This window comes from Ochotona curzoniae, unplaced genomic scaffold (assembly GCF_017591425.1).
Source record: "Ochotona curzoniae isolate NIBS_2020 unplaced genomic scaffold, NIBS_Ocur_1.0 scaffold_3835, whole genome shotgun sequence".
NCBI lineage: Eukaryota > Metazoa > Chordata > Mammalia > Lagomorpha > Ochotonidae > Ochotona > Ochotona curzoniae.
In genome coordinates this window covers 23,465,913-23,479,879 of record NW_024467114.1, presented here as the reverse complement: position 1 = coordinate 23,479,879, position 13,967 = coordinate 23,465,913, and the positions used below count along the sequence as shown (strand labels likewise).

At 53.6% G+C, this 13,967-nt stretch overlaps 1 protein-coding gene across 1 annotated transcript in view; it reads left to right on the top strand.

Annotated features, from left to right (window-relative positions):
• MINDY4 (MINDY lysine 48 deubiquitinase 4) overlaps window positions 1-13,967 on the top strand; it is an 87,626-nt gene that overhangs the window by 40,480 nt on the left and 33,179 nt on the right. Inside the window, exons 6-9 of the mRNA XM_040964998.1 lie at window positions 428-486; window positions 4,327-4,433; window positions 7,429-7,545; window positions 8,672-8,760. Coding sequence (XP_040820932.1) covers window positions 428-486; window positions 4,327-4,433; window positions 7,429-7,545; window positions 8,672-8,760 — 372 coding nt within the window. The remainder of the gene's footprint in view (window positions 1-427; window positions 487-4,326; window positions 4,434-7,428; window positions 7,546-8,671; window positions 8,761-13,967) is intronic.

Below are 13,967 nucleotides of genomic sequence, written 5' to 3'. Positions count from 1 at the left end.
GGTTTCTTCTGAGCGATGGTTTTATCTGAGAACTAGGAAAGAGGGAAACAAACCAACCGAAGGTATACGGAGAGATGCGTACCTCCTGGTGCTGGTCACAGGCACCTGCTCTTTGTGTGTGTGTTTGCTGGCATACTCAGAGTTTGTCACTTGTCACAATGATGCCAAGTGTCAGAGCACAGAGTCTGGTCACCCTCTAAGTTGTTGGGGTGTGTGCCCCTATGGGAGCTGACAGTCCCCATGTCCTTCTCCCCCTGGAGGCCACTTGCCCTGTGCGTCATGGAGCCTAGGCTGAGGGAGAGGGCACAGGTGTGGTGGTGGGGTGGGGCCGAGGGAGTCTGTCTCCCACACACCATCTGCTTTCTCCAGCTATTGGTGTTTTCTCTGTGCTTCTCATCTGGTTCATTGTCATTTTTTTTTCCCCCAGGAAACCTCCACTGCCAGCATTTGAGAAGGAAGATGGGGAATTGAACATCCTGCAGCTTGGTGGGTATGGTTACTGCCTCTGGGCTGTAAGGCTCGTTTGCTCCACCTGAGGGTGCCAGGGGGCAGGTTGCAGAAGAGGATTCACTGTACTGGCTGGCTTAGCTTTGTGGACTGAACATATTCACCTGTCTTGGTATCTGGGGTCAAGACGGGTAGCGCTCCCTGCCCCTGTCCAGGCTTACAGCCATCTCTGTCTCTGACTCTCTCTAATTCTCTACACTGCAAAGACTGAGGTATCTAAGGGCTTGGCACAAGCCGCAGCGAAGGTGAGGCTGCTGGGCCCAGACCTGCCGTGAGAGGCCATGGCATGGGTACCATCCATACCTGCTGCTCTTCTAGCAGTTGGCCACATACACTGCTGCTTCCTTCCCAGTGTTCTTTTTAAGTTGCAGGAGGAACGCAGTATGCCCTTTAGAAGTGCCTCATGTGAGCATGCAGGCTGGCGGCCGTCTTTGATGGCTGTGCAAGAGAAGGCGACCAGCTTTGTTTATTTTGCACAGCTCACTTGAGAGGGAGCAGGGCCCCAGGGCTCTCATCGCCAGAAGTGGCCGGCAGGGCCACTTGGCCTCCCCAGGAAGGGGCAGGTTTCTGCCCCTTGGCTGTGTTGAGAGAAGGACGGAGCCAGGAAGCCCGGCGTCGCATGCTTTGCTGTGAAGCCTCTGCACTTGAAGATTTTCCAATGAAAGCCGCTCGGGTTCTGGACGCAGCACGAGGCAGTTCCTGCCCTTAGAAGCCAGGGAGCTTATCCTGGCAGGAAGGCTGCTAGCAGTTCTCGGAAGCCAGCTGTTTGAAGTGTGTGTGTGTGTGTGTGTACACAAGTACACACACATGATTTCGGCAGGGGATCAGGGTGAGGCTCAGCTGACCATGTAGAAAAGAAACAACCAAAGAGAAGAGGTCATGGAACCCAGTGACTGAGAGAGTTCCTAGGAGAGGGAGGAGGACAGAGCAGGCTTGGGGTGAGGCCTGGGGTGCAGAAACAAGCAGCTGAGCATGGTGGAAGAGCAGCCCATCCCTTCCTGCTCAATGCATGCCACCCACATTCCCTCCCTTTCTGGCCACCATGGTACAGTCTAGCCAGGGCAGATGATACAAGGGGCTTTGCCTTTCTGGAGGGCAGGGCTGGGAAGGGCACAGGAAGAGAGGTGGAGCTAGAGGACCAGTGGTGCTTAGTGGTGTCAAGAGATGTATCAGCCATGTGTTGTGGAGGGTTCTGGAAATGTCCATAGCGAGGTGTCATTTATGGTGGATATGGGGCTTGCCAAAGAGACATGGAATGAGCCAGGTGGGCCAAGGTCTGGAGTGTATGTGTGAGAGATAGGCTACCCAACCTCCAAGGGGGGGCTCGGGTGCCTGGGAGTACAGGCTGGGGCAGGTGCAGATGATGCTCTGAGCTGTGTGAGGGGTCGGGCTGTATGTTACAGGCCAAAGGGAGACCTGGAAGGTACCATGCTAGTGAGTGTGATGTCAGAGCTGTGTGTTTGGAGATGCCTGTATCTGGGCTTCGATGTAGGATGGTTCTAGGGTAAGATGGAAACCTGTGAGGGGGAATCTTGGAATAGTCCCTCTTAGGGGAGCTCCCTGCAGTGCTGGTGCCGCACTCATTGCATTGCAGTTCACTGGGGGTGCTGTCTGCTTCTTCCCCTCTGTACCACCTCTCTCTCATGATGTCCCTGGTATAGTGTGGGTGCTTGATAGAGCACTTAGTGAGCAAGCAGAATAGTGCCACCTTCCTGGAGTCATGGTGAGAAGATGGTGATGGGGCGGGAAAGGTGGGAGACAGTGTGGGCGGGGTGCTCCAAGGTTGGAATGCTTGGGAATTAGGTGGTGCAATGGGGCCTTTTGTTAATGACAAAGCCTGCAAGTCACCCCAAGTTCACACTGTGCCAGACTCCCAAAAAGAGTGTGTGAGCAGTTCTCCTTTCAAATGAAATAAGTCATGCAAGGGCTGGCATTGTGTTATAGTAAATTAAGCCTCTGGTTCGAGTCCTAAGTGCTCTACTTCTGATCCAGCTCTCTGCTAATGCCGTGGGAGAAGCAGTGGAAGATGGTCCTAGTGCTTGGGCCTCTGACGCAAATGGAGTTTCTGGCTCCTGGTGTCAGCCTGGCCCAGCTCTGGCTATTACAGCCACCTGGGGCTGAACCAGCATATGGAAGATCTCCCTCTCTCTTTGTAATGTTGCCTTTGAAATAACTAAAATATTTTTAAAAAATCAATTATGTTATGCAAGATCTTAAGAAAGTTCAAGGAAAAGGCATATCATGAAAAAATCTTGTACAGATTTCAAATTTCTCTATACTTCAATTTATCTTTTAATTCCATTTTCTACAATCTTTCTGAAGTGCCCTCATATACATATATATGTATATATATATTTTTTCTTCCAAAGGGTACAAAAAGTAGTACAGGAAATAAAACCTCTTTGCTTGTTTTCACCCAGGCCTTAAATAGCATCTCAGACCTCTTGCACACAGTTTTGTTGGCTTGGCCAACATGTCATTCTGGAGTGTTTTTCTTTTCCCTTGCATGGCAGTCCTGCCACTTCTGGGCCCGAGGCCTGCTCTGTGGTCCTGAACCAACTCCCTGTGCTGGACCAGTTCTTCTCCCCCCCTTCCCAAGGGGAGGCAGCCCCGGCCTGTGCCCCAGCATGTTCTACCTCCCTGGTCCCCCAGCCTTCAGCCCAGCCCTCCCTTCTGTGGGTCTGGCAGAGCACAATGCAGGCCTGGCTCCCTTTCTTTCTCCCAATCCCAGACTAGTTTTTAAAGATCCATTTGTGCTGTTCAGTGAGCATCTGGTCTTTATTTCAGATTATTATTTTTGGTAAGACCAAGGTCACAGATTCGCTTTTCCAGAGCCGCTAAGAAGAGTCCTCATGTAATGTGGCTTCCTGTTTAAATTCCAAGTCTTCACTAGCCCCAAGGTCAGAGGTAGAATCTGTCTCCTTCTTGTTCAAGGGACCTAATCCCTGGGACTTTGCCTGGTGCTGTGTCCAATGGGAGTAAGGGAGGCTGTGGGGGAGCATGGAATCCATGTGTCCTGGGGAGGGGGTCTGTTAACACAATCCTTCGCCCAAACAGGGAGCCCCCAGGGCCTGGTCTGCTCAGCTTCACCAGCATGGTTGCCATGGGAGTGTTTCCCCTTGGTCCTTCAGAGAGGGTGGCCTGGTGCAAGGGGGCCTCGCTGGCTGGGCAGTCACAGCTGGTGCTGCCAGACTCGGTGCGGGGCAGTGGGAAGGATCTCCCTCTGGGCCTTGGAAGGCCCAAGTGTCAGATGATTGTGTGGAATGTGGCATTCATGTCTCTATCCCGGCTCTATCACATTCCGAACCTCAGTTTCTTCATCGGTAATGGGGATAGTAGCCATTGCTCTCTTGTAGGGTTCCACAGGATGGGGATGCCATCTGGGGGTCCATAGGTGTCAATTCCAGGCATGACAATCTGCTGGTGTTCCTGTTTGGTCAGGGGTGCTTGTGTTTCCTCTCTTAACTCTGTCCTCTTAGTGCTTGTCTTCGGGGGCTGAATCGATGTGTCATGCTTACACCAGGTGTGATGCTGTACTCTTAAGACCCCGGGTGCTAGCTTCCCTGCATGCCCATGCCCACCCATGGCATCAGTGGTACAGGCCACTTACCTCCTCCTTGTGGCTTGGATGGGTAGGGCAGTGGTAAAGGAGCCAGGTCTCTGGATCTGCTGTCTTTGCTGCTGCTGAGGGCCAGGGAGCCCAGAAGCCCAGAAGCAGAGGCCAGGCTGACAACCTGTCATTTAAAACTTCTCCAAACATGTCCATGTCTGTGTCTGTGGTGTTGAGCCAGTCCTTACGAGGGACTCCTATTCTTCCAGAGGACGTGGAGGATGACTTGGTAAGGGAAGACATTGTCCTGCCTCCGGCTCCATCGATACTCAAGCTGCAAGCAGTGTCCAAGCCCATTGACCTCTCAGTAGCCAAGGTAGGTCTCGCCTTAGAGGTGTAAGGAGATGCCCAGGGAGGTATGTCCTGGTGCAGCTGGATGAGGGTGTTGATCTTTCTGGCCCAGTCCACATCACTGGCATCTCTTGGTCAGTGTTGTAATGGAAGTTTGGGGGTGAGGGAATGAGGAGTAACGTTGAGGTTCAGGAGAATTGTGGCTTTTGTCCTGGAACCCCACCTTTTCCTCTCCTAGACAAAGAGGTCTTGTCTTCATCCACCCAAGCTTTGCAGGGCTCTGTTCTTTTTTTTCAGCCCAAAGCTGTTCCACTACATGTGTAATGGGCGGGCTGGCCTGGGCGGGCTGGCTGGCTGGACTTTCTCTAGCTGTGTTGCTGTGAGCCAAGGACAGGGGGTGTTAACGATCTTGCAGTGCCATCCAGGTTCATGCCCGTGGCCTCCTAGAGGGACCCTTGGTCATGGACCACAAGGGGCACCCTCCTTTGTAGGACTCAGCAGCCACGGTTTCCAGGATGGCCTCGCCCTGCCCTTGGCCCAGAAGTTCCTGCAGGATGGAATGTTGCCCCTGCTGTTCTCCGGTGGCCTTGCAGCTAGGAGCAAGGAGCCAGGAGGGAAAACCAAACCCTCCGGGACACAGCTGACCTTCTTCCCTTCCCTGTGACTACATTTATTCAGCACACAGACTCAGAAAGTACGAGATCTTTCTAGAGATTTGGTCCTTGCCATCTCCTTCTCTGCCCCTGCTAGCCCTTCCTCCTCTTTCCCCTCTCCTTTTTTCCTGTCCGTCTTTTGTCAATGAAAGACACACATAAGTGGCTTCTAGCTTGAGTCACTCCAGGGCTGTGATTCTGTGCACGTGGCATTCCCATGGAGACCACCCAGTAACCCACCCCCAAATAGCTGTACAGTGTGAGGTCCCTCAAGAGGAGAGAAGGGCCCAAGGCCAAGGACAGTTTCAGAAAGGACTCCAGTCTCTGTTGGCCACACTGTCTGTGCCTGGCAGGAAGTGCCTTGCTGTGACTGAACATGTGAAGAAAAGCCCATCTCTTGGGGAACTCCCTTCCCACACGTGGGTGATTTATAGTTGGCACAGAAGGCCCCGAATGGGCTCATTATTCCTCCTGTGTGCCACCGGCCATCAAGGCAGACAAATGCTCTCAGCACAGAGCTCTCCTCGTATGCAGTTCAAAGAAAACAAACTCAATTCTCTTGGGAAATAGCCCAAGTCTATGGGACACAGCTGCCTGAGAAAGGGGTCCAGCAAGAATGGCGTGGCTGCAGAATCCACTGGTTGGTGCTGGGAGAATCACTTGGAGCTTCAGAGAGCTCTAGGGTGTAAAGTCATGGCAGAGGTTCGGGGTGCCCACTGGCAGGGAGCTGGAGGGAGATGCTCTGCCTTCCCACCCAAGGGCCGTTCGTGGGGGGGGATTGGCAGGTTCCGGGGCTCTAGGGGTAGTGTTTGGGGTGACAGGATGCATACAGTGAGCTCAGTATCAATCAGAAGTCTGGAGAAGACAGAGTTGTTAGAGAAATGCAGGGGTGTCTTCCAGGTAGTTGGGGCGGGTGTCCACATGGAGTCCATGGGACCCCACCCTCCCAGGTGGCAACAGAATGGAAATTCTTACTCATGGCTAAGAGTTGTGCTAGAACAGGGTTGGCCACCTCCTTCTATAATAGACAGTATGAGGATAAATGAGCATTTTATTGTGTCAATAAAGCTTTATTTGCAAAAGCAGGCAGGGGGCCAGGTTGGCTCATAGATGGTCATTTGCAAGTCCTGTGTCAGATCATTTGGTCTTCAGGCCGGACTGCACCATGGGATCCCCTGGGCAGTTGTGAAACTACAGCTAGTGGGATCCTGTCCTCAGGTGGGATCAGATTTGACTGGCCTGACACTTGGCCTGAATTTTAAGACTAATTTGTTTATTTATTTATTTATTTTAGATTTTTTTTTTTTTTAAATTGGAAAGTCAGATTTACAGAGAGAAGGAGAGACAGAGAGAAAGATCTTCCATCCACTGGTTCACTCCCCAAGTAGCCGCAATAGCCAGCTGGAGCTGACCCGAAGCCAGGAACCAGGAGCTTGTTTCAGATCTCCCATGTGGGTGCAGGGTCCCAAGGCTCTGGGCCGTCCTCAACTGCTTTCACAGGCCACAAGCAGGGAGCTGGATGGGAAGTGGAACTGCCGGACACAAACCATTGCCCATATAGGATCTCTGTGCATGCAAGGCAAGGACTTTAGCCACTAGGCTACTGCACTGGGCCCAAGACTAATTTATTTTTATTTTTAAATTTTTTAGGACTATTTTTTAAAAGATTAATTTATTTTTATTTGAAAGATTTACAGAGAGAAGGAGAGACAGAAGGGGAAGATTTTCTGTCTGCTGGTTTGCTCCCCAAGTAGCCACACTGGCTGGAGCTGAGCTGATTCAAAGCCAGGAGCCAGGAGCCTAGAGCTCTGTCCAGGTCTCCCACATGGGTGCAGGGGCGCAAGAACTTGGGTCATCCTCTGCTGCCTTCCTAGGTCATAAGCAGGTAACTGGATAGGAAATGGAGCAACTGGGACAAGAACTGGCTCCCATATGGGATGCAGGCACATTAAGGTGGAGGATTAGCCTGTTGAGCTACAGTGCCAGCCCCATTAGGACCATTTTTCAGGAGCTTCTTAGTTAATTCTAGTCTATCATGATGCTTGAAACCCTCTAGTGGTTTTTGGGGGAGAACAAGAGGGCAAAACTAAAACTTCATATTTCAAGTGGTCTCTGGGAGACCAAAGACATTGATCCAGGTCAGCACAAACTGGCGTGGCTGACAGATGTTCCAGAGGTAAGATCTCAGGGTCAAGTTTCTCTGGCCTCAACCACAAAGAAAATAAAAAGCGATAACCCTACTAGGAAACAGACCGCCCTGCTAGATGTCAAGGTCAGCTCCTGTGGGAACAGGCACATCACGCACTACATTGTTGCTTGATTTTGAAGTAACATGGAAATGCTCTCTCTCCTCTCTCTTTTTTACAGGAAATAAAGACTCTTCTGTTTGGCTCCAGCTTTTGCTGTTTCAATGAAGAGTGGAAGCTGCAGAGTTTTACCTTCAATGAGGTGGCCTCGTTGAGATATGGCATTGTGCAAAGAAAGGCAGGTGGCTCTAGGGTTTCCCCCAGGCCCTCTGCCATCCCATCTCACACCTCAGGCAGCAGGCACTGTGGAGCTTTTTTCGTAGGTCCTGCAAGGACCCATAGGACCCTCCAGGGGTCAGCCTGATGTCAGCTGAGTTGTTTCTCAGTCAAGCATTGCCTGGGTGGCTGGCAGAGCACGAGCTGGGGAGTGAGGCCCTCTGCCCTGGAGATGTTTGACTTGAAGATGGATTCGAGGGGCACACGTTGTTGAGTGGTGCACGCTGTTGGGATCCTCGGACAGAGACAGCAGGCTGGCTGGGAACACAGGGAGGCCCTTGTAGGTTGTGTTGAGAACCGTGCTGGTTTCTGCAGGCAGAGACAAAGTAAGGGCCCTTCAGACAGGTGGCGCAGAATTGAAGGACCATTTATACAAAAGTGTAGAGCCTGCAGGAAAAGGCAGAGGCATCAAGTGTGTGAAGCAGGTCCTCGAAGAGAAGAAGCCCTAACAGCAGGAAATGTAGGTGAGCAGAGGCAGGCTTGGAAGGCGGCTTGTCCACATTCCCCCAAATTGCTTGTTAAAGGCCAGAAGAGACTAACCTTGAACCCTAAATACAGCAGGGCAGCTCCCTCAGTTCCCTTCCTCAAGCCTGGAGCCCCCTCCTGCCCCCCATTGTACAAGGCAGAGTCCCAAGACCCCCCTTGTGTGGCTAACCTCAGTTCATCTCCCTGCTCCTGCCTCTGTACTATTCTGATATGTTCTGTAGGTCAGGGCCTATGCTAAGTGCCGTGGTGTTCACAGAACCAAGCTTGACTTCCTGGAAGAGGCCGCCATCAGGATAAGGCCTTGATGGCAAAGTGGACAACTGATGCCCTCAGCCTGTGGATGTGGAAGCCTGTGGTGGTATTGCTCATGTCATACCTAACTGGTGTGAAGTCACAGATTCGCCCTTTTCTCTAGGCTAGGGCCTCATCTTCCCAGCTCTGGGACTCAGGATCAGCATGCTGTGGCTGTGACATCGCCCGTGAGAGAGCCATTTCCAAGGGTGCCTGGCGCTGTGAACTGGGATGGGCAGGGGATGGTGGGGTTGGGGGTTATGTTCCCAGGGGCCATTCTTCTAGGCTATAACATGTGCCTTTCTTTGCAGGGGGGCCCTTGCGGAGTGCTGGCTGCTGTCCAGAGCTGTGTCCTGCAGAAACTCCTGTTCACAGGAGATGGTGGAGCCGGCTGTGCTCGGTAAGCCAGCACGTGTTCGGGCAGTGGTCTTCTTTTGCCCAAGGCTTCTCAGGAGCGTCCATAAAAAACAAGCAAGGAAGCGTGTGTGTTCCCTGATAGCTCCCATCTTCTGAAGGGCCAGAAAGGCAAGGGTCATGGGGCAGCTTCCAGTGGGGCCTGGCCAGGCTGCACAGCTGGAGGGGAAGGATGCTGGGAAGCTGTGTGCTCTGCAGTGAGGGGCTGCTGTCAGGGCTGCCAGTGGGAACCCTCCTGCTTCTCAGCAGGCCACACCAGCTCTCTCTGGCTCCAGCCAGGTACTCCTTCCCTCTCTACTTCCTCTCCTTGTTCTCTCCCCTCCACCAGCAGGAAGAACCACACAAGGTGCCATGTTGCATTGCTTTCACTCCCAGCACATGCTCGGTGTTTGCACATGTGGACCCCTCATTCTCAGTTACTCAGGCCCCACCCCCAGGGTCTGGGGTGTCTCTATGCAAACACAGCAGAGATGAGAGGCAGAGTAAGATGGAGAACCCTGGGCCCTGGCCCTGCATCCCAGGATGCTACCCAGATGAAAGGATTGGCAAGGGCAACCTTCTTAACTGCCTCCTCCTTGCTCTCACCCTGCGTCACCCTCAGAGCTGCAGGGCCTCTGGCAGTGACGCCTTTTCTTCTTTGTTGAACTGTAGCCCATATACAGACAGGTTCACCAGGGTGTGCCGAGTGATTCACCACTCATGCAGGCATCCTCCCCTGCACTGTGAGCATTTCCCCCGGATCAAGACCGAAAACACTTCCCGTCATATTCAGAAGTCCCCTGATCTGCCCATGGTAACCCCCATACTCCTCAAAGCTGGGGCTACACAGGCTCACCAGCCATTGCTTTCATTTGCTGGTTCCTAAACTTTTCCCAAAGGTACCTGTTATTTGAAGTAAGTGCTTCAAAACCTTTGGGAAAAAGCCTCACATGTTAAGAAGACACACACCTGTTTATTCAGGTTCAGATTTCAAGAGAGTCATTCATCTAGCACACAAATGACACGCATTTCAGCAACATGGATGGGGCAGAGTGAAGGTGGCTCTCATGCTTGCTGGCCTATAATTTTTGCAATAGTTCTCCAAAATGGTCATCACGGTGTTTCCTCCCAAACAGAAAGATGCTGACCTTGAGCTGAGAGTGTGTCTAACCATGAAGCCATAGACACAGCATTTCATGGCAAGATCCCATGTGGTCCCAGTTCTTGTCTTTGCTTTCCACCTTGGATCTACCCACTGTCACTTCCGACTGTGCTACGCCTTTCCCCATTGCCTGCCTCAGGAGTCCGGCCCAGCAAAGTGCTGGGATGTTCAAGTTTAATGTTGTGGAGACAGATGCTGCCGTCACCTTTCCATGGGGAGGCCACTGTAGTCCTCCTTGATAAGAAGCAACATGGACTCAGGGGATTTACTAAGTGTGGGACCCTGGTATCTCTGACTGTCAGAGCAAGCTCATATCGTATACTTAGCAGGTGCTGGACAAGACAGATGAAACCTTGCCCTCGTGGTACCTGACACTGAACTAAGAGCCTGACAATGGACAGGCAGTGGCAGGAGGGTCTGCAGGAGGGAGGCTTAGGGTTCACCTGAGAGGCTTTCCCGGGGAGTCATGTTTTGATCTTGCCAAAATCTCAAGCACCTCCTCAGACTTTCGTTTTCCTTTAGTTCTTTTCCACTTCCCAGGCCCACGGGGAAGTGGCCTGCTGGCTCCTGTCACCACCCGGGGTAGGTCTTCCATGTCTTCCCCAGCTCTGCTGTCACACGATGAGCCAGCATCCTTGCTTGTTGCTGCTGCAGTCTTGCCGAACACAAGCCCCTTGAGAGCAGGGACCTCCCCTGGGCTGCCTGGGCTCCACTGTGGGCCACAGCCCTGCCCCTGGCTGCCAGCCCAGTGCCTAACCCACAGTGGAGGCCCTCAGGATTTTTGCTGAATGAAGGCATGGACAAATGAATGAGTTATGCAGACAAACAGGGAGGGGAGGCAGAATGGTATGCCAACAAGGAGAACAAGATGTGCGAAGGCCTGGGGGCAGGGAGCTGAGGGCAGCCTGGCTTGGGGTGACCAGGGCAGTGCCTGGAGGCAGGCTGAGGTGGGGGGGCCTGGGGATGGGAGTGGCAGGTGGCCAGGGCAGTGCCTGGAATCAGGCCGAGGTAGGGGAGTCTGGGGTGAGGGTGGCAGGTAGCGAGGTTGTGGGAGTTGGGGATAGTTTGCAGCTGCCTGGGGTAAGCCAGGTCTTAGCAGTCACTACAATGGTTCTTAACCCCCTTCAATCCTGCTGCATTTGAGTGTCGGCTCTGGATTGGCCAAGGGAAGTTGAAGTTACAGGCAGTTTCCCAATGGTCAGGAAGGAGCATTCCACTTGGTTCCAGAAAAGGCTGACCCTTCCTCCCCTCCACTTTCCCCTTCCTCCTGAGAGGATGGGAGAGTTTCTGTGTCCTCTAGGCCACATCCCTGGGCAGAGCTCTGCCCCCCATACTGGAGAGGGAAGCCATGCTGGCATAGGCTGAAGCCGTTCAGAGGGCGGACCCAAGGGTGGCTCATGATGGAGAGAACAGCTGGGCTGTGGGCAGGGTGTCCGGCTCCATCTCCCTGGACTGAGTAGGCTTCAGCTTCCCTGCTGAGCTCTACTTCAGTCTCAGTTGGTGTTGCTACACCTGCTCCCCAGGGCTCTGTGATAGAGAGGCAGTAGGGAAGGCAGCCTTGACCCCCGGACTCCCTGCCTCCTTGGCCTGAAGCCAAGAGCTGGGCTGGCCTGCACAGAGATCTCCTGAAAGGGTGCAGAGGAAGTAGAGGCAAGAAGGAGCGGCCAACCTGCCAACCTGCTGACCGGCCGGGCTTGTGTTGTGTGCTGGGGTTGTGCCTTATGGGGAGGAGCCTTCCCAGACCCCATAGTCCCAAGATTTCAGAAGTGATGCTGCTTTCAAAGGAGAGAGGGAGAACAGAGGCTGGCTGCTGAGCTTCTTCAGGAATGCTGTAGTGACCTGTCACAGTCTGTGACCTGGCATCCTGTGTGTGTGCAGCACAGAGCTCCGAGGCAAGAGGGAGTCCTGCCCTTTCCTTCCTGCCCACCCCAGGTTCCTAGGCTGGGTCCTGCCCTGGAGGCCCCCTCCTCAGTGTGTCACCACGGCTGGCTGGCACCGGGAAACGATTCTGTGACAGCAGAGAGCGGTGGACAGGCAGGCAGGCGGTACCGTCCAGGGAAGTCACGCCGGAGTCAGGGCTCCTTGGCACAGCCACTGTGTCTGCGGCAGGCACGTCTGGCTAGGCATCGAGGCCCAGCACTGAGCCCGCAGCCGAACAGATGGAGCCCAGTGCAGGCTTGGGGATTTTCCACTTGAGGTGGTGCTGGCCTGGCTCTGAAGACAGAGGGTGGAGAGGGAGCGAGTCTTGTTCTCCCTGCAGGCCTGGAGAGCAGTCAGAGCTGGGGAGAGAGCTGGGGGAGGGTGCAGGGCAAGTGGCCATCTTACCCACCCACACTTACTTAGCAAACTAAAGGCTAGAGTCCCAGAGTGGAAGAGGCTTCTGCCCTAAGCCCCTCTGGGCCTGGGCAGTGGGGCCATGTGAAAATGCAGGCTTGGTGCTGCAGGTCGGCCCTCATTCCCTTCCCCTTCCTTCTTTGATTTTGAGCTTGCAAGGGAGCAGAGAGCAGGGGAAGAGAGTATGTTGCTCTCTGGCCAGCCTTCACCTGACTTTTCTGTGGACTCGATGGAGGTGGCAGGTCGAGGAGAGTGGAGGCTGCTATGAGATATTTAGGGAAGAAGCGTTGTGTCTCTGAAACATGAGGGTAGGACAGGCTGGAGCAGACTGCATTTTCTTCTGCTCCACACCCAGCTGGTCCCTGCCTAGACAGCTTCATCCTGCACTTCTCCTGGGCGGAATTTGACTCTTAAAGACACTTGTCCTGGTCTAAGAGCCTGGCCCGGTGCCAGATTCCTGGTAGGAGTGTGTGTCTCACAGACCAGGAAATGCAGAGCCGTCACTGTCCCTGCGGGTGTGTCGGCAGGTGCTGAGCAGCCTGGGGAAGCAGGGGTCGGGGCATTCAGGTGGCTCCTTTATTGTCAGCTGGGGGTCCCCAGCACTGTGACATTTCTCTGGAAGGGCTACATGGCAGCATGCATCCTGGGGTGCATTGGGGAACATCTGGGCTGGAGCTTGAAGTGTATAGTTATAGGGGAAGCAAAGGCCAGGGATGGAGCCTGGCTTCATGACTGCCTGACCGCTGAACTTGTTCAACGCCAGCCTGTTCTCTAGAAAGACATGACTCAGAAGAGAAAGACCAAGAGGGTCCAGGGAACAGTGGGGAGACAGGAGGAGCCACTGTGGCAGGCAGCAAGTGCTTACAGATAGACACACAGAGGCTTAGAGGGGTTGTGAACCTGTGGAGCCAGGCTGGGTCCAGCAGTGAGAGCTGGACAAAGGACTGCAGTGCCTCGTTCTGACTCTGGTCTCTGCTTATGAGTCAAGCTTCCTGCTGATGTGCAACTCTGGTGGTGGTGGGGGTGGAACGGGCAGCAGGTGGTCTCTACTGCCCATATGGGAGACCTGGATTGAATTCCTAGATCTTGGTTTGTGCCTGTTGTGAACATTTGAGGGTAAAGATGCAAGATCTCTTGTTTGTCTCTCTGCCTGCCCACTGAAATGAAAATAAATCGAAATCAAAGATAGACAAGGCCTAGGGCATTTTTCCATGACCTTGGATAGTTGCCCTCATTCAGTGCAGGCTTCATTTTGCTGCCACTAGGTTGGGGGTTCAGCCACGTCTGTGTTGTGGACGTGACTGCAACCCTGTGCCCTTCCCAACCCTGTGCCTTCCCAAGCCTGTGCCCTTCCCAACCCTGTGCCCAGGATTTGCTTGTGCAAGGGGATGGGAAAGGAGCTGGAGGGGATAGGGTTGCTGCTGGGATGCTGGTAGTGACAGCTCAGCTGAGGTGCACTGCATGCTGACCCAGGACACTGGCATCTCCTCGAGGAAGGCCAGGTATTGAGCAGGAACAGTGGGTAGAGGGTGAGGGAGTCCGCATTTGTGGCTTCCAAATGCAGACAGACAAATAGCCCGTCCTTCTTCCCTGCCCTCCGGGCCTGCATTGGTCCTTGGCATGACCTCTCATGCCCCCACATTGTTTCCCCTGTTAATAAGGTCCCGGGGCTGGCCTCTGACACTTGGCCAGTCCAGTTTGGTGAGAGCTGGAGAGCA